At 39.1% G+C, this 20,395-nt stretch overlaps 1 protein-coding gene across 1 annotated transcript in view; it reads right to left on the reverse strand.

The window, feature by feature from the left end:
- Positions 1-20,395, reverse strand: part of EYS (EGF-like photoreceptor maintenance factor) — a 765,120-nt gene that overhangs the window by 83,284 nt on the left and 661,441 nt on the right. The window contains exons 36-37 of the mRNA XM_087882471.1: positions 9,824-9,932; positions 7,699-7,922 (exon numbers count right to left, since the gene is read on the reverse strand). Coding sequence (XP_087738597.1) covers positions 7,699-7,922; positions 9,824-9,932 — 333 coding nt within the window. The remainder of the gene's footprint in view (positions 1-7,698; positions 7,923-9,823; positions 9,933-20,395) is intronic.

A 20,395-nucleotide genomic window follows, 5' to 3' on the forward strand; every position in this document is an offset into this window, starting at 1 on the left:
TTCATTTTTCTATAGCTTAAATTTATTCAGTCCCTCTGCTGCATCAGGTTGCTGATTTCTTTCTAAGCTATTTCTTTCTAAAATATCCATGTCCTATTGCCCCCTTCAGGGCAAAAAGACTGGAAGTGGAGCAGAGCAAGCAAGTCTACAGGAGGGCTTGCCAACCTTTAGGATACAAGCCAACTTTGAAAATCAGATTAAAAAAGTTAAAATAAAGCAGATCAAAACAAAACAAAACCAACAGTGGGATGAAATGAACACCGAGCCAATTTTCAGTGTCGTTCAGTGTTGTAGATTTGTTGTAGAGAGCTGTGTTGCTAAAAATGCAGGGAGTTTCCTTCTAGGACCAGCGCAGGAAGCTAGGATGTCAAGTTAAAAAGATACCCTATGCTTAGAAAGAGTGATCAGAGCAAATTTATTTTAATCTGTCCCTGATTAGCCACAGGCATATGGAGATGGCCTTCTTTCTTCTTCATACCCTTCCCCAGGTTGTTTGACCTTGCTGCAGAGGTGGCATGATAAAACTAAGTATGGACTCCCTATTAGTCCATGACTTTCAATTTATTTTACAATCCTCAGGCTATTCTGCAGACAACATTCAAGAATATTAAGATTTCTTTCTACACCACCCAGTCCTTCAGTTGCTAGAAAAATCAAGCGACATTCCTGTAATTCACTAAGAAAAAAATCTCAATTGCAGAAGGAGGCTCCTGAGATTTTAAGACATATTCACATTCCAAATTAATCACTGACACGTGCCAACTGGCAAGGATGTTTGCAATAAAACCACCTAGAAAACAATGTCAGGGGCTTTCTGACCACACTAAGAGTCTATTCACATACAGAGTAGAAGAATTGTGGGTCTTGTTTTCTGAATATTTGATCTGTTGTTAGAAGAGCTTCAAGGCTTGCAGTAAAAATCATTTTCACTGCATAATGAACATTCTAAGAGTTTGACTCCCAAAGTGAATTTCCATGTATTGGAAATATATGAAACATAATATTAGTACAGGTAATTGAGAAAAAATATAACTGATACTGCTGTGCTTTGGGGAAACATTTTTGTTAATTGTCCTTCCCTCCCTCGGCATCATGTACGTGAGAAAATAAAGCTCTTAGGCATGGTAATGTAAGAGAGTAATAGTACTTTTGCTTATTTAGTTCAGAGCCTCTTGTTTTACAGCCTTATGAAAACTCTGTTAAGACCAAAAACAGTGCAAAGCAAAACAAAATCCATATAAGTTAGCATTGTTAGTGATTCCTTGTTCCGAAGCATTTGAATATATTGGAAACCAGAATAATCATGTTCAGGCTGTGCAGTGGGGGTGGGTGGGATGGGCTGTGGGGAGGGAAAGGCAGCTGGTCCATTTTCACACATTCTGTCGCCACCGTGGGACTCCTGGAGATTTGTGTGGTAGTGGCAGCAGCAGTGGTAGGACGTGTGAAAATGGGATGCGCCTGGCCTCCAACATTTCCCCGCTGCCCACCCACCGCTGCCATCCCCACCGAATGTCCCAAACACCACTGCAACAGCCCACAGCTGAGGTGGTGTGGAATGTGAAAATGGGATGTGCCTGGCCCAAGTTTAAGTCGTAATAATTAGTCATGGTATAAAAAGAAAACCAAATACAGCTAAATCTAGTTTTCGCCAATACCAATTATTTCTCTACTAAAGAAAGAAGTTTAGAAAGTATGTCTGCACTGATGAGGAAAATGTACACCTATATTGCTGCCTGAATAGAACTGATGAAATATTATGCAATAGAGTGAAGTTGTGTCAGCTCAATAAAATGGGACCTCCAACTGTGATTTTTCTTTTCTTAAAAAAGTGTCATAAGTTATCTTAAATGCACCTTTTCTATTTAAACAATATTATGTGAGCGAAACCATTCTTGGATGAAATTACAAGCCCTTATTGATGGTTAGGTGCATTATTGATCACAAGATAATAGATTTAGGAGCGTCTTTCAGAATAATGTGACTGCCATGCCTCCTTTTTGTTAGCAGAAGCTCATTCACATGACTGAATTTAAACATGGATTGTCATGTTTATGGTGAGCTTTAAATCTAATGAACCAGCCACCTGAAATCCTTTCTACAAATGTAGAAAGCAATCCTTAGACCACCTGCTGTACAGCCTAGTCTAGGAACTTTTGTAGAACTGTGATTAATAAGGTTTTGCTTGTTTTGAGCATTTCTAATTGGTCAATTGGTCTAGTCAGAAGCATATTCTACCACATTCAATAGGACCTGTTCCTACATCAGCATATTTAGGACTCTAGCTGAAGAATCATTTTAATGATACCTCCCCATTTAATCATTTATTGATTTCTGGCCTATATATTGTCTGATTTAGCTTTGAAGGATTAAAGAAAAACCCTCCTATCATTGTCTGTTCTTCTTTGAATCAATTACTGATTCATATCTTGGATGACCCTGCTGAGAATATACTTGGTGGGGTTCCTGTCTCATCCAGTAGAGACCTTCAAAGTTCTAGCTTCTATCATATCTCAAGACCTAAAATGGACACCCAACATCAAAAAAGCACAACAAAGAATGTTCTTTCTTTGCCAACTCAGAAAGCTGAAACTGTCCAAGGAGCTGCTGATACAGAGGAATTATTGAGTCTGTCATCTGCACTTCTATAACTGTCTGGTTTGGTTCTGCAACCCAACAAGAGAGACACAGACTTCAGAGAATAATTAGAACTGCAGAAAAAACAATTGCTACCAACCTGCCTTCCATTGAGGACCTGTATACTGCACGAGTCAAAAAGAGGGCTGTGTAAATATTTACAGTCCCCTCGCATCCTGGACATAAATTGCTTCAACTCCTACCCTCAAAACGAAGCTATAGAGCACTGCACATCAGAGCCTTGGTGACTCAGCAGACTAAAGCACTGTTAAGCAACACCAGCTGCCTGCAATTACTGCAAGTTCAAATCTCACCAGGCTCAAGGTGTACTCAGCCTTCCATCCTTTCGAGGTAGGTAAAATGAGGACCCGGTTTGTGGGGGCAATAAGCTGACTTTGTATAAAAAAGAACACCGCTTTGGGGGGGGGGAAAGCCCTACTAGGCAGGTATATACAAAAGTATGAAGGCTATTGCTGAACACATTGTAAGCCGCCTTGAGTCTCTGGAGAAGGGCGGCATATAAATCAAACCAATAAATAAATAAATAAATAAACAACTAGACACAAGAACAGTTTTCCCCCAAACACCATCATTCTGCTAAACAATTAATTCCCTCAACAGTGTCAAACTATTTACTAAGTCTGCACTACTATTAATCTTGTCATCTTGTCATCGTTCCCATCACCCATCTCCTCTCACTTATGAGTGTATGACTGTAACCTTGTTGCTGGTATCCTTACGATTTATATTGATATTGTTTCCTGATTGCTTATTTGTAACCTATGACTATCATTAAGTGTTGTAACTTATGATTCTTGATGAACATATCTTTTATTTTATGTACACTGAGAGCATATGCACCAAGACAAATTCCTTGTGCGTCCAATCACACTTGGCCAATAAAGAATTCTAATCTAATCTAATTAATCCCTCTCAGGAACCTCCCCTCCTGCTTCAATGAAGCAACATAGCAGGACTTGAGGCAATTAGATTTAGATGTTTTCAAAGCTCATCTTCATTCTTCCTATTGCACCAAGTGATCAGAAGGTTTATAGGTGCGTCCAATGTAGCATTCTAACAACTGATCCAACTGCTGCCCTAGAACAGGACACCTTCTGATCATGGATGTCCAAAGAAGAAGGGGGAAAATGATAAAATATGTCTCAAAACAAAAACTGTGTTTCCTTTGTGCATGCACTTCAACTTTGCATGGACATCTATAAGGGGCAGAGCTTTCATCATGACACAGTTGATGAATCAATTAAATGTAATAAATAAATAAATTATGATGCACATTTTGTGCTTCTGATGAAATCTCAGGATTATATGAAACTCCATGAATTTAACCATTGTTACTTATTTACAAATTGCTTTCCATTAGCTTGTATCAGTCTTTTCTTTTCTTTTCTTTTTTTTAAACAATTGGGACAGTGAGATTGAATGCAACAGAATCATAATTTCCCATCAGAGGTTTCTCACAGAATACTTTTAAAATTGCATAAAAAGATTATGAAACTCCCATTTTATGACCCTGTAATCTCTTAATCTGGCGTAGAGTCTGGACTACTGGATGGAGTTGAGCATTTACTGGCCAGATGCCCTTCCTGACGCCACACAGAGTTTGCAGCAGATATTTTTTCTTTGTACCCTGGTGAGAAACATCTGCCATGACCTCAGATTGAACTTCCAACCTTCTAGGTGGGAGGCAAGAGTCTTCACCATTAGGCCACCATGCCACTCTATAAGAAGACTATGAAAAAAATATTGAAATTTAGAATATTCAGAGCCACTATATTTCTCTATATATTTCACTATAGTTTTAGGCTGTTTAGCTTTCTGGTTCTTTCTGGCCTGTGGTGAATAACTTTCAGTCTTGTTCTTCAACTCCCAATAATTTTATCATAAACTACAGTAGGAAGACCTGTGTTTCTAGTTTATGGTTTAATTGCTTATTTAACATTTATAAGGATTTTTTTTTAATGAAATTGCCAGGAAAGTTTTGCTGATGCCCCATTTTCTCCAAATAATGAAGAAAAGGATCTGGGGGGAAAAAACAACACCATACAGACACAACTAACTTGTAAAGGCTATTAAACATTATAAATTACTAAACATTGTTTTGGTTTTGTAACCAAATTGATTGGATATAATCATTTTGCAAACATAACAGTTAAATTTAGTTCTAAATCCATGAGTGATAATAAATTAGCAAGCTGGCATGCTAATATATATAGGGCACCTCAAGCCTCCCACAAGCATTTTCTCAGAAACACTTCAAATAAATGTTATGCCTGGGACAAATATATAGCATTCAAATTCCTGCATCGTTTCCCTCTTAACTGCTGAATTTAGCAATTTTCACCTGGCATTGCTTGGATTAGGATTAATACTAATGTCGCACGAAGTGGCATGATCATTGTGAACAGTTCTTGTTCATTAAAAACAAAGGCATTTTAGCCAATCTCTTAATTTGAATAGCTCCATTCAGGAGGAAAAAAAAAACGAAACAGAGTTTCTGGATTTCAATATTTCAAACAGCTTAGACTGCAATGAAGAAATAGCATGCCTTTTTTCTAATAAGGTCAGACAAACCAGATTCATTGGGCTTTTTCTATTATTGATAGAATCACTTGACTAACGCCATTCCTGTCAGGCTGCAGCAGTAGAAAAGATGGAAGGTAGCCTCTCTTGTCTTCCCTTGAACTGTTTCATTGCAGTTGGTCATCAGAAGAACTAAGTCAATTTACACAGTTTCAGATATGACCACTAAAATATGGAGGAGTGAATGTGGCATCTCTTTGCAACACCAAGAAGTTGGATCTTTTCCTAAGACCATACTGTCCAAGACATCTTTTTGGCTGAAGAGTAGCCTACTTTGTGGAGTTTTTTTTTTTTTAATAAAGGGATAAGTAAGCAAAATATTTAAATATTTTAGAATCGTAGAGCCAGAAGGGCTATTCAGAGCATTGAGTTCAACCTCCTGCTCAGTGCAAAATCCAGATGAAAGCAGCCCAGACAAATGACTGCCTAGATTCTGCTTAAACAGAGTCAATGAAGGGGAAACCACCATTTTTGTGGGTAATTGGTTCCAGGGTCAAACGGTTCTTATTATTAGGATGTTTTTCCAGGATTCAGACAGCCTCTGCTTTTTTTTTTTTTTTTTTGTAATTTGAAAACATTAATCTATGACTTGTACTCTGGAATGAGAGAGAACAAATGCTGACCTTCTCTGGAACATTTTTTCAAGATATTGAAGATATATTTGAAGAGTGCTATCAAATCGCTTCTCCCCACCAAACTGTCTTTTCTCTGTTTCTTCAGTCTTTCTTCTCACAACTCTAATCATCCTCACTGCTATCCTATAAATCTGTTCTAATTTCTCTGACTCTTCCTTAAAGTATAATGCCAAGAACTGGGCACACTTGGCAGGATCTGATCAAAGCAAAATAGAGCAATTATTTTCTGTGATTTGGACAATACACTTTATAATCCCTAAAAGTGCATTTCTCTTGTTCCTTTCCAGTCTCAAATTATCCCAATATCTTTTCATTGAACCACGTATCCTTCAACCCATTTCTTTAATCTATCAAGAATATTGTGATATGCTAAAAAAATTGTAATAGCCATAAGGTGTGTCATCCGCAAATATAATACACAGTCCCTCCACGTCTTTATGAAAATCCTTAATTTTTTAAAAAATTTTTTTAAAAAATCCAGTTTGCTGGATTTTTCTACACCCCCCCTTTATTTTTGAGGAAAAGAGATATTTCCTCTCCTCTAGTCAACTAACACTTCACCAAATCATTAGGATTTCTCAAGGTTAATGCGTAAGGATTCCACTAAAATAACTCCTTTAGAACCTGAAGATGCTATTAATCTGCTCCTGGAGATATAATCTCATTCATACAGCAGAAAACAAATATTTCTCAGCTATGTCGCACTCAGTTCTCAAGGTTCACTTCTGTTCCTTTAGTTTGCATCGTTTCTATATAGGCCTATTTGTTTTTGTATTTGCATTAAACTTGTTGTATAGTTACATCTTCTTGTGCTGTCCTCCCTATTTTTCCCTCACTGGAACAAAAAATTGCAACCAATCCTTGGCCTCCTTAGTTTGCACTGATGAATCCTCATCCTCTATCATCAGCTGAAACATGGTCATTTAGGACTCCAATCCTTTGATTTTTTCCTTCAAGGATTGCCACAAGCTTATTTTGCTGTAAACCTATATCAGGTTGTTTGTAGGCACGAAGATAAATATGTCACAATTGCAGGTCACAATCACAAGCTCTTGCCTATTTACCCTCAGATTTGTTTCTAAGGGCACAAACAGAAAGTCTTCTTTTCCCCGCTTTTTATCCCTTCCTCAATCTCAGAGGTTAACCAAGTGCAAACCCTTGACTTTGAGGGAACATTTATTAGGAATTCCTTCTTAAATACCCCTGACCAATTCTTTTTAGTTCTCTCTGTGTATCGGCTGAGGACTCGCTCTCTGAATCTATCTTGAAACAACAAGAGTAGCTCCTACTTTTCAAGCAAGACCTCTGGAAACTCAATAGAAAAATACCACAGGTAGTCTCAACCTATGACCACAGCTGGGCCCAAAATTCTTGTTGCTAAGTGAAATAGTTGATAAGTGAGTCTTGCTCCACTTTACAACCTTTCTTGCTGCAGTTGTTAAGTGAATCACTGCAGTTGTTAAGTTAGTAACATGGCTGTTAAATGAATCTGGCTTCCCCATTGACTTTGCTGGTCAGAAGGTTGCCAAAATTGATCACATAACCCCAGGACATGAAACCGTCATAACAATAAGTCAGTTGCCAAGTGATTGAATTTTGATCACATGACCATAGAGATGCTGCAACGGTCGTAAGTGTGAAAAACAATCATAAGTCATTTTTTCAGTGCCATTGTGACTTCGAATGGTCTCTAAATGAATTGTTGTAAGTCAAAGACTAACTGTAGCCAGTATGACATAGGGCAACCTATAACTTTTGCAAACAAACAAGCCAAGGAATAAGTCAAATGATGCACTGACATATATAATTGCGATGACTTTATGCCTACCTTGTGCATGTACCACCATTGCGGCATGGATGATAGTCGCAAACCGGAATATTACAGTTGTCAATGTTCTGTCCTTCCAATGCTTCCTCTATAATGGAGAGTTCTTGAGTGTTGACTTGCAACTCTCTGATGCAGCCCCTGAAGCCATAAATCTTTCCAGAATTTGGATGAATGTTTATGCGATGAGAAGGGACATTTCCAAGGAATATTGGCCCAAAGATAAGCTAAAAAAGATCATACAGATAAAAGCTCCAATAAGAACAGCTGAAATTGTGTACTGTTTTCTATTCATGAAAGAAAATCTGAGGGAAGGTCCCCAGGAAGTTAGGTCAAGTAAATTACTCTTGTCTATGGGATCGTTTCATATTGTAGCCCTCTGCAATGTGGCAAATTCCAGAATTGCAAAGACAGGCCACCCTTCCTTTTAGTTCTGAATCTATCTGGCAAGGTGTCAGAAAATACAGACAGAAATATATTACGATTCTTAGATCAATTCTTTTAAGAAGTCTTCTTCTGCATTTAAAGAAAGAAAATTTCAGCAGGCCTGGTCCAGACTTTTGTCCATTCCAAGATTTTCTGCTGTGTGGTATAACAACAACAACAACAACAACAACAACAACAACAACAACAACAACAACAACAACACAATGCTGGCAGCAACCTGTATCAACCATTAGCACCAATCAATAGTATTTGTGATGCATTTTTGAATGTTCAGTTGACTTGAGTTTCATGAATAAAGTATATAATAATAATAAAAAAATTATATGCTTCTTGACTCAGAATGGTTTGGGCAGGAAAAGCATGGGGAGCGGAGGTTTGGCCTCATCCAAAGAGCATTATTTGTTTTTTAAGTGAAGTCTGGCCCATTTTCTCTATAAGTCTGGAAAATGTCAAGGGGATAAAAGCATTATAGAATGTGACTGTTCTAAACAACAAGAAAAGAAGCAGCAGATATCCCAAAGCATTCGAAGTAGAAAATTAGCAGCAAAGTGCTTTACTTTTACCGAAAAACCCCATGACAAGTCACTTGTTAAAGAACTTGAGTATCAAGGAAATAAAAAGAAAATAACTAGAGTTATAGAAGCCTTTGTCCAGGAAAGGAGAGGCTATTATTGCTGAATCTACTTCCCAAATTAGCAGCCGATACATGCAGCTATATTAATAAAGAAAGCCCTACTCTTTCTGGGCAGCAAAACTCCCCCCCAAAAAATGATGTCACAGCAAGAAAACTAATTTGGTCTATAGAGGTTCTCAATCATCCAGGTCACAGTTGTCCCAAAGGTGCTTTTTCAAAAGGTAACTGGACTTTCTTCGTTTTTCCTTCAAGACTTTTTGCTTCTCATCCAAGAAGCTTCTTTAGTTCTGAAGAAGAATTAAAGAAGATTCTTGGATGAGAAGTGAAATGTCTTCAAAGAAAAGTCGAGTTGCTTCTTGAAAAGTCATCTATGGAAAACTAAGTTTGTATTTCCTTCATTTTTTGTGCCCTAAATAAGATAACCTAATTGACTAATGTTTAGGTTGTTTAGGAGTTAGACGGCTATAAATGAACTAACTAAACAAATTTCATGAATTGTTTGCTTCTACATTTATTTAACATAAAGCCTAACAATTGCTCCTTAATAATATTTTTTCCCCCCTTCTTTGGCTACCTTTTTGTTGGGCAGAGAAAATTATTATAAAACAATTGAGTGTGTGTTAGAGATGATAGGTATTTCATCTTAACATGTATGGAATTATCTAAATTGCAAAAAGGTGTCAGTCTTAATATAGACACTCATCACTGTGGTACATGTTCCCGCTGTTCATAAATGAACTGCTTTGTGTAAGCAATCCATCAACTGTCTTGGCTGAACATGAAGCTTTAGTAGCCCCTTAAGACCACCACTAGGGAGTTCTCCCATAAAAATCCCACTGAAATTAAGCTGTAGCAAGAGCCATATTGTTCACAGCAGTGGGAAATGCAAGAGAATTTCACCCCACCCCACCCCAGTTGATTGCATCTTAAATGAACATCACTATTAATATGCTTCAACTAATTCAAAATTATGTCATGGGCGTTTTGTAAGAGATATTAAAATAGATGGGCTAACATTTGATTTGAGGGTCTCCTTGGCAAGTTCACCTGAGTCATTTGCGCTGGCAGAGAGGTCCTCTGATGGACAGAAGGAATTTCATCTGCAGCCATTTCAATCAGACAATAACCTTCAGGGCTGCCCAAAGACAACATATAGCTGGAAGGAAACAGAAAACTCATTACTGTTTTGGAAGTGAACAGGAAAGATTATGAAAACATGCCGCCAACATGAATGGTATGTTTATTGTGGAAGACAGGCCTGGCTTTTCACACGCATCAACACCTGTAAAAGAACACAGAGTGGTTAGCAGATAGATAGCTGAGAACATGACAGCTCAGCTGACTGAGTCTATGAACCAGAGCCAATGCTTGGGGCTACATGTATTGCTTTGCAATGGCAGCGTGTATTTAATTGCCGGAAGATTTATTACCCACCTTTTATCAAAGGACTGAAGAATGGCTATAATCAATCAATCAAAGCTCTGGAATGACTGGAAAACAAAGCCACATAGCAAGGCAACATTAGCTTGGGTTTAAAATCAAGGGGAACAGAAAGACCAAAGAGAATAGCTGATCACGCAAGGACCTTCTCCCTGTAAACTTCCTTGAGTTGTACACATTTACCAATGGTGCAGTCCAAGCCCAGAAGAAAATAGGACATTTATTTATTTATTTATTTATTCAATTTCAATAGCTGTCCATTTCAGCAAATGACTCTGGGTGACTCTGGGACTCCCGCAATTCAAAAAATGCAGGATATCCCACCAGAAATGATAGTGACAGACAGACAGTTCCCTTCCCCTGCCTACAGGGGAAACAGCAGGGCAATGCAGAATGAATGGCTGTACCTCTGATTTCACTCAGATAAGGTTTATCTAAGCTCATGAAAGGTGCTATCAAAGTATAATCTACAAAGGAGTGTCAAACATCAAAGTTAAAGGCATTTGTAATATAAATACCCGAAAATCCAATACCGTATTAAGAACGTGAAGAGGGGAGTGTCGGTAAAAGTGATAAAGTGTGGTTATGAGGGGGATAGGAATGCTACATATATTCTCAATGACAAAAATATCCATCCCTAAAGGAGGGCTTTCCTGTAATTGTTCTTAGTTATTATTTTTCTGAGAGGGGGAAAACCCCCAAGAGTGTTAATTATTATTTCAGGGGTTGATAAATGAGACACCATAATGTGCAAGAATTTAATTAAAAAGAGTCCTCAGATCAGCGAAGACATTCTTTCTCTCCATGCTTCTTTTGGAAATCCCATTTAACAGCTGAACCCCAATGATGAGCTCCTCGCAGGAATCCGTGGCGTGCTTTATGATCCCCATCCATCTTTGTGGAAAGAGCCAATCTGCATGAGAATGCTATTTTCCCAATCCCAATGAAACGAGGAGAAAGCCATTAAGGCCAGGATGATCCATAATCTCTTTGGATTTCTTGTCATCAAAATAAATCAAGGTACTGAATTAGTATTTTTTTTTCTTTTGTATGTTAATACGATATCAACATACATCCTATTTCTGGGCTGTCACACTAAATTTTGCAATCTTATTGCCTATCTTCCTTGGCAGAGAATCAAAGGAACAGTCTTCGGTACAATTTTCAATGTCCTTGTCTATATGCATACAATGAAGAGATCTTTCTTTCTTTCTTTCTTTCTTTCTTTCTTTCTTTCTTTCTTTCTTTCTTTCTTTCTTTCTTTCTTTCTCTCTCTCTCTCTCTCTCTCTCTCTCTCTCTCTCTCTCCCTCCCTCCCTCCCTCCCTCCCTCCCTAAATACAATAGACAAAAATGATAAGTAAAGGCAAGAACCAGAGAAGGCACATTTAAAGGGACCTGATATTGTTTATTTGAAGGAACCTGAAGCACATCAACCCTGCCAGATCAAATCAATCATGCAGACACTATAGAAGACAGATGGTCCTTCAAGTAACCAGTCCCTATGCCATGTAGAATCATGTAGGCTAATGACCAGAATCTTGAATCAGATGCAAACTAGCAATTTTCTAACTGCTGGTTTGAAAAAGATGACAATTAAGATTGAATCATAATGTCTCTCTCAACAGAGGGGGGACACCACCTCTCTCCTGTTTATAACACAGTCCTTTCACCAACTCCAATATGGTTCCATATCCATTTGCACTATTCAGGTGACCCTGAGGCACAGATAAACCTCCGAGTGACCTCAACAATTCCCAGAAAGAGTGCTAATGACCAGAGGACTGCAAGGAATATAAATCAATCCATCATTCAACATTCAGCCAGAACTAAAGAAGCTTCTCGGAGAAGAAACAAATGTCTTCAAAGAAAAACAAAGTCCAGTTGAGTTTTGAAAAAGCACCCTTGGGAAAACCATGAACAGGATGATTGAGACTCTCCATAAACAAACTAGCAACTAGTATAGATCATGAACCAGAGGTATTAAATGGGCATGTTGAGGCATGCCCATTGCTGTCTGTGCTTCTGCATTCTGGACCACCTGTAACTCCTGGGTGGTTTACAAGGTCATTCCCACGATACACATTGCAGTAATCAAGTCACGAGTTTAGTAGGGCAGGATGGTAACCCCCCTCTCTAGAAAAGGCTGAAACTGGCACAGATGAAATTGTGCAAAGGCTTTCCTGCCACAGCTGCCAGATCCTTATCAAAGCAGGAGCTGTAAGTCCAGGAATATCCCCCAGATTGTGCACCAGCCCTGAATGTGTAAGTGAGACACTATCAAAGGTAAAAGATGAAATATCTCCAAGTCTAGAGAGCCAAATCCCTACCATCCTATCAAAGGCACTTAGTCTTGGATGGATTGTTTTAGAGATGGTTCCTCTCTATCCATACATGCTTAGCATCTAGGCACCAGGACCTAGATCAACAGACTCATTTGGATGGCCCAGGGTCAAAAGATATAATTGTATATCTTCAGTGTACTGATACTATTGAACTTCAAATGCAGATGACCTCGCCTAGTGGTTTCACACAGGGAGAAAGAATAGTAGCACCTTACAGAAGATCTAACTCTTGCCTTTCTTCTTATAACCAACACTGAATGAAACCAGCCCTGGAGAAAAGAAGAGAAATGATGCCTACAGTAAATAATCCTCACAGCAGCTCAGGAGATGCACTAAGGTCCTCCCTACCAAGTGGAGACCAGGTCCACTTAAATACGCTTCTGGCTCAGCAGATGAAATAATGGTGGAGAAATAGTGACATTTGGCCACCCTTATCACCACAAAGTAATCCCTAATATGATCTCTTATCCATGTATGGTCAGATTCATTTTAAGTTTCTTCCAACAGCTCTCCAGGTCTCTCTTCTGGAACTTCATCCCCCAGAGCTCCTTGGTCAACCAGTGTACAAGGAGAGGCTGAACAGAGATAATAAAGTCCAAAGCCCTGACACCTTCCCATTCCAGTCAGTGATTAGGATCTTGGCTGAACTCCCCATAAACTTGCAGAAAAGTTTCTGCATTAGCTGGAAGACAATGGATTAATTCAATTCCTGAATTGCTGGATTACACATTTAAATTAAAGAAGCCCTTTCTGCCTTCCACTGAGGACCTATATACTGCACAAGCCAAGAAGAGGGCTGTGAAAATATCTACAGACCCCTCACATCCTGGACATGAACTGTTTCAACTTCTACCCTCAAAACGATGCTATAGGGCACTGCACGTCAGAAGAACTAGACACAAGGACAGTTTTTTTTCCCCATGCCATGATTCTGCTAAACAACTAATTCCCACAGCCTGTCAAACTATCTAGAAAGTCAGTATTACCGTCATTATTCTCATCTTCCCTATACCCCATCACCTTATCTTCTTATGACTGTAACTTTGTTGCTTGTATCTTATGATTTAAATTGTTTAATTAGTATCCTAGTATAATTTATGTTGATTGCTTATTTAGTAACCATGACTATCACTAAGTGTTGTATCTAGTGTTTTATGATGAATATATTTTTACAATGACTATGATAATGATTTATCACTGTTGTTGTATGTATACTGAGAGCTTATGCACCGGACACAAATTCCTTGTGTGTCAATCACACTTGGCCAATAAAGAATTCTATTCTATTCTATTCTATTCTATTCTATTCTATTCTATTCTATTCTAGTCTAGTCTAGTCTAGTCTAGTCTAGTCTAGTCTAGTCTAGTCTAGTCTAGTCTAGTCTAGTCTTTACCCAGATTCCCTCAGAACAAGAAAAGAAGGTTGTGAATGTATCAATTCAACCCCATGTACTACTCATAAGCCTAATACATACTTTCCAGAACCTGCCCAGGTATCTAATTTCCAGTTTTTTTCCCTCCCCAGCAAGAAGTCTAGTTGATCAAATTAGGGGAAAACATCAAATGATCAACTGAGTTCAGTACATTATATAAAAACACTTTTTTTCTAGATAAGAAAGTGACCTTATGCCAAGAAAGATGACAAGTGGGGAAAAAAATGAATAGTAGTGTTTTCAGTTACTTGGCAAAATGGCAAGTAGTATTTTCTTAGTGTTGAGCTTGTTTTGATGTTTCAAGGTGTTTCTGTGTTCCTGGTAAACATGTCAGTTTTAATTTTCAGCTGTGTTTAAAAAAACCAATAAGATTGTTTTGCCTTCCTTTGGTGAAAACTGCAGAAAGGTTGCGGAACATCACTTGATTTCACAAGCAGATTAAAAGCATGTTTTCTTTGTATATAATTTTTATTAAAACTTTTAAGCAAGAAGATAAAAGCTAATATAAAATAAGAAAGAAAAAAGTAAGAGAAGAGAAAGCAAAAATATTTCTTTTTCGTTCTTTGTTATTTTTCTTCAATGTTTTCTTTTCTTTCAAAGTTGAAAGCATTTCTGTTGCTTTTGATTTTTAGAATCGTTTTCAAGATGCCGAGTTGTGGGCCCAGCCAGTGTCCTTGGAAAGCTACATTTCCTCCAAGATTCACCAGGACCTCCTCTAGCTGTCCAGTAAGGGAATAAAATACAGATACTTGACCAATAACCACAATTGAGACCAGCATTCCTGTCATCAATCGAGGCAATTGTGAAGTGTGTCATGCCCAATTTTATGACCATTTTTGCCATTGTTGTTAAATGAATCACTGCACTTCGTAACTGAACCATGCGGTCTTTAACCAAATCTGACTTTTCCCATTGACTTTGCTTGTCAGAGACTGGTGGGAAGTTCGTAAATGGTAACCACATGATTCCAGGTGACTGCAACCATTGTAAATACATGCTGGATGCCAAGCAAACAAATAATTGTGATCACATGACCATGGGGATGCTGTTCTGGTTTTAAAGTGAGGACTGCTTGTAAGCCATATTTTTCAGTGCTGTTGTAATGCTGAACAGTTATTAAATGAATGGTTGTTAAGTCGAGGACTATCTCAACTTAACCAGCCAGACACTTGTTTCTCTGCCCTTCTACCAAAAGTTCACGTCTTAATTTCATCTGAGGGCAGGACAAGAAGCAATGGGTGGAAGCTTGTTAAAGAGAGATCCAACCTGGAATGAAGAGAAATTTCCTGACAGTGAGAACAATTAGACAACAAAACAGCTTGTCTCCCAGTCCTCCATTGCTGGAGGTTTTCAAGAAAAGATTGGAGAACCATTTGTCTGGGATGGTATAAGGACTCCTGCCTTGTGCAGATGGTTGGACTAAAAGCCCTCCAAAGCCTATGAAACATAGAATCTTTCTTAAGCTGTCTATGTTCTGTCCCCGTCTCCACACACACAAACACAGCCAGCCGAGGGTTAAAGGAAGCACTTGGCACGCACAGTTTGTTATCAAAAACTTGGCAGCAATATGAGCACCAACTGCCAAGTGCTTTTTACTTAATATCCCTTCACCAGATAAACAGAAATACACACATTTGTAAATAGTCCAGTTCCAAACAAGAAACCTTCGGCAGCTTTAAGTGTTGTTCAAGTGACTAGCCAGAGTTAGTTTTTATCCGTCACAGAGTCTTAAATGGCCACCACACTCTCTTATATAGTCTCTGGGGTGTGGTCCAGTGACTCAGTTATAATCCCTGGCACGCCTCCTTAACTGCTGCAACCGTTTATCACGCCTTCGTTGGCGTGGATCCAGGAACGACAGATCACCTCCCTCGCTCTCATCGGAGACACCTGGCTCCTGGCTAATCTCCTCTTCCTCGGCCGGCACTTGAGGAAGTACCAGAGGGGAGGGGCCTGGAGAGGGAGGCCTGGCCGACTCCTCTTCTTCATGTTTGGAGCCTTCTTCCTCCGATGAGATAGGCTCAGAGAGCGGGGCTACAACAGTCTATAGCAGATCAGGGTAGAAAGGAAGAATAGCCAATGTTTGCACCTTTCCTTTCCCATTCAGTCTGGTCTAAACATCCTAACAAGGAGGCATAGAGTGATTTGGCTCCACAGGACACAGCATCCCCATAGTCATGTGATCAAAATTCAGACACTTGGCAACTGACTCATAATTATGACGGTTGCAGTATCCCGGAGTCCTTTGATCACCTTTTGAGAACTCCTGACAAGCAAAGCCAATGGGGAAGCCACATTGACTTACCAATGTGTTACCAATTTAACAACTGCAGTGATTCACTTAACAACGGTGGCAAGAAAGGTTATAAAATGGGGCAAAACTCACTTAACAGTTGTTTCACTTAGCAACGGAAATTTTGGGCTCAATTATCATCGAGGACTACCTGTACTTGAAAAGAACTTTACAAAATGGCCTCTTCCATTTTGTAAACACAACAACTTATCTCATAGGAATGGCACTGGGTTTTATGGGCCACATGATGTCTCTGTTTTAATTCAACTTTGAGTGCATAGCGGAGATGAAATTCCTTTGTAACACTGAAGAGTAATCTGTTTTTCTTATTATTATGGTTCACTGTTACTTCACACCAAATGAAAAGAGAAGTTTTAAGGCCAGAAAACCTACAAGCAATATGACTTTAATCCAAGTACTTATTTGAAGCAGTATTTTATGAGGTTGTCAAGGAGAGAAAAGCTGCACTGTCTAGTAACACTTAAACACACTTTTTTCATCAGCCATCTTTACTTTGGAAAACTATCATTGATTGAATCCTTTAAACAATCCTTAATCCTTGCTTAAAGTCCAACTATAAACACATTCTGCACTATAATAAAAGTTTCTGTTTGAAAAAAAGCATTTTTAAAATTCATAAGTGCAGGTTTTTTTATTTGATTTGATAATCCTTCTGCAAAGTAAATTGTAAATAAAAGTATACCAATTTTAGAGATATGAATAAAGATTAAGTAAATTGCTCATAGATCTCTTGGCAGAACTGTAGCCTTGATTCCTGCCTCCAAATCTTATCTTTTAAATGAGTTAAAGCAGGGGTCACCAAACTTGGCAACTTTAAGACTTATGGACTTCAACTCCCAGAATTCCCTAGGCAGACTGGCTGGTTGGGCAATTCTGGGAGTTGATGACCACAAGTCTTAAAGTTGCCAAGTTTGGAGACCCCTGAGTTAGAGAAAGAGTTGTATTTAATACTTGGTCTACGAGAACAGATTTTGCTACCCTGGACTATTAGTCTCATCTAAGGATAGTATAAAAGAATTAATCATGCTCTGGAAGTTTTCATACCATCAGAAAAGCCATGACCTTTCCAAGCCCACAAAGCTAGATCAAGATTCACCTTCCAGTCAATTTCATTTCTCTTTAGATGCAGATTAATCACTTAGCCGTTTTGCATTTAAACTCGTCATAAATAAGGAGTGCTGGTAATATTTACTTAGCACAATTACTTAGCACAATCGCCATCTTCACTCCACCCTGTTTTGCTGAAGTTTCATTCCTCCCAAAATGTGGGCAGCAATTTTATTTGTAGAAGGTTCTCCGAGGCCTACAGTTGCTGTCTAGTGGAATCTGCTTCAGCTAATAAATACTGAGGCCTTTTTCAAAACTCAAAGCACAGCGCCAATGTTTAGCTTGCATCAGGGACTTGTTCTTGGCAAAATGGTGAGGTGTTCAGCACTTCCACCCCACCAGATGGCAGTAAACACACATGTTAAAAAAGGATCTTCAAGCTGCACATTGCTTGGAAATCTACACCCCCACCCCACCACCACTTGCCAAATCTCTCTAGTCAGTGAGAAGTCTAACTTAAGCCCTAATTGACAGCATGATTACTTCAGCTTCCTGCTTATATCAAGGGAAACATGGCAAAGTATTTGATTATGCTTTTGACAGTCTGGATGAGGTTCGGTCCCGAGACTTACGATTTCGCTAACTGCACTCATGAATTATAATTATCTAATGTAATCATGTAAAAAAAAAACCACAACAACCCAGCGCATTCATGCTCATGCAAACATACTTAGGGAAATTTTGTTTACACCAATTACGTTCTTATACGGTGTTATCGCCACAGCCATATTTCCAGGGGGCTGGCACAGAGATCCAACACAATTAAAATGTCAACTCTGGGAGCCTAAAAAATTGAATGGATACAAAGCAGTGGGAGGCTCTGACCTTGGCCCTGCAGAATAGAGGCAGCCAGATTTTGTGCCAAGGACTAAGAGAGATTTATCACTGACAGGGCATCTTAAAACAGAGACGTTTGGGCTTTCAGCAATCCTGTGCCCTGCTTATAAGTATAAACCAGAAGGCTCAGTCAATTGAATGTGGAGCTCTCTGCTAATTTCCCATCCTTGCATAACAAACCAGCTTTACCTGCTTACCATATCACTTGGGGTCTCAGAAATCAAGACACTTTTACCTGTAATGTGCTGATATTAAGGAGAGAATTGGAAATGATTGCCACGGAACAGCAAAGCAATAGCTGCATTGATACCCTTGATTAACCAGAACAGTTGTCAAGGGTACCATCTAACCAGCTGTCGAGTAATATGTGAAATTTTTCAAGAATAGTGATTTTACTATTGAGCGCACACAGCCAGTTTGGAAACAGAAGGATTGCTCTAGCAGAATTTTTCCCAGAGGTACCAACTTCTTGTCTTTTTCCTTCTAAATCTCAAAATTTGGGATGAATATAAAATAGTCCCTTCACTTTAGATGTTTATTTCCTAATAGTACCAATTCCTGAACAGAGTAATTTTTCTATTATGGTTTCACAGATGCTCTTTGATTGCACTTTGTACTTTGGGGTATAATGTCACTATACTCAGTACAGATTTTCCAATATTTGAGGGGCTGTCACAAAGAAGAGGGGGATGACCTATTCTCCAAAACACTTGAGGGCAAGACAGGAAGCAACAGATGGAAACTTAACAAAGAGAGATCCAACCTAGAATTAAGAAGAAATGTCCTGACAGTTAGAACAATTAATCAGTGGAATGAATTGCCTCCAGTAGTTGTGGATGCTCCATCACTGGAGGTTTTAAAGAAAAGATTGGTCAGATCCTTGTACAGAATGGGATAGGGTAGGGATGGCAAACCTTTTAGACACCGAGTGCCCAAACTGCGCAAGGACGCATGCCCAAACTAAAAGGTGTGCATGTGCAAATACGCACATGCACAGACATGCGCGAAAGCAGCAGAGACCCGAAGACCAGCTGGACAGCGGGAGGTGGGGCATCCCAACACTGGCAGTGTGGCAAGAAGTCAGATCTTTTTCTTTTGTGAGCTTCTGTTTCATCGTTTGCAGGGAAACAGAAGCTCACGAAAGAAACGCCACGGAGATCTGACCTGAGGCAATGGCGCGTGTGCCAGCAGAGAGGGCTCTGCGTGCTACCTCTGGCATGCATGCCATAGGTTCACAATCACAAGGATAGGGTCTCTGGTTTGAGCAGGGGGTTGTATTAGAAGACCTCCAAAGTTCTTTCCAACTCTGTTATTTTGTTATTCTTTGTTATTCTGTCATTGTTATTTCCTTCCTTCCTTCCTTCCTTCCTTCCTTCCTTCCTTCCTTCCTTCCTTCCTTCCTTCCTTCCTTCCTTCCTTCTTCCTTCCTTCCCTCCCTCCCTCCCTCCCTCCCTCCCTAAATTCAGTGTGCTTTTTCAGCCTATGAATCTATCTAACAGTTGTATCACTTAGTTCCTATTTTATTATGTTATGAAAGAATATCTTGAGACATTAGTGAGCACTCTTTGAGTGTGCTTTTTCAGCCTGTGAATCTAACAGTTGTATCACTTAGTTCCTATTTTATTATGTTGTGAAAGAATATCTTGAGACATTCTGTCAAAGGCTTTGCTGATATCCATATACACCATGTGTGCAGCATTCCTTAATCTACCAAGCTAGTAATTCATTTAAATTAAAATAAGGGACACAGTCATGGTCTTCCCCAGAACAAGTAGCCCTGATTAAGTTACTATATCACAATCTGAGGTGGCGGCAATAGGAATGCCTTTTTTTATAACAGGAAGTAGTCTATAGCATCCTCTGCTATTCTCCCTTGCTAATATCTGTCTAGCAATAGCAATAGCACTTAGATTTATATACCATTTTACAGTGCTTTATACCCCTCTCTAAGTGGTTTACAGAGTCAGTATATTGCCCTCAACAATCCGGGTCCTCATTTTACCAACCTTGGAAGAATGGAAGGCTGAGTCAACGTTGAATCCCATCAGGATTGAACTACTGGCAGTGGGCAGAGTTAGCCTGAAATACTGCACTGTGCCACTATGGTTCTTATAAGATCTAGAAGCCTTATAAAGTCTGAAAATC

This window comes from Pantherophis guttatus, chromosome 1 (genome assembly GCF_059756535.1).
Source record: "Pantherophis guttatus breed Tessera chromosome 1, ASM5975653v1, whole genome shotgun sequence".
Classification (NCBI taxonomy): domain Eukaryota; kingdom Metazoa; phylum Chordata; class Lepidosauria; order Squamata; family Colubridae; genus Pantherophis; species Pantherophis guttatus.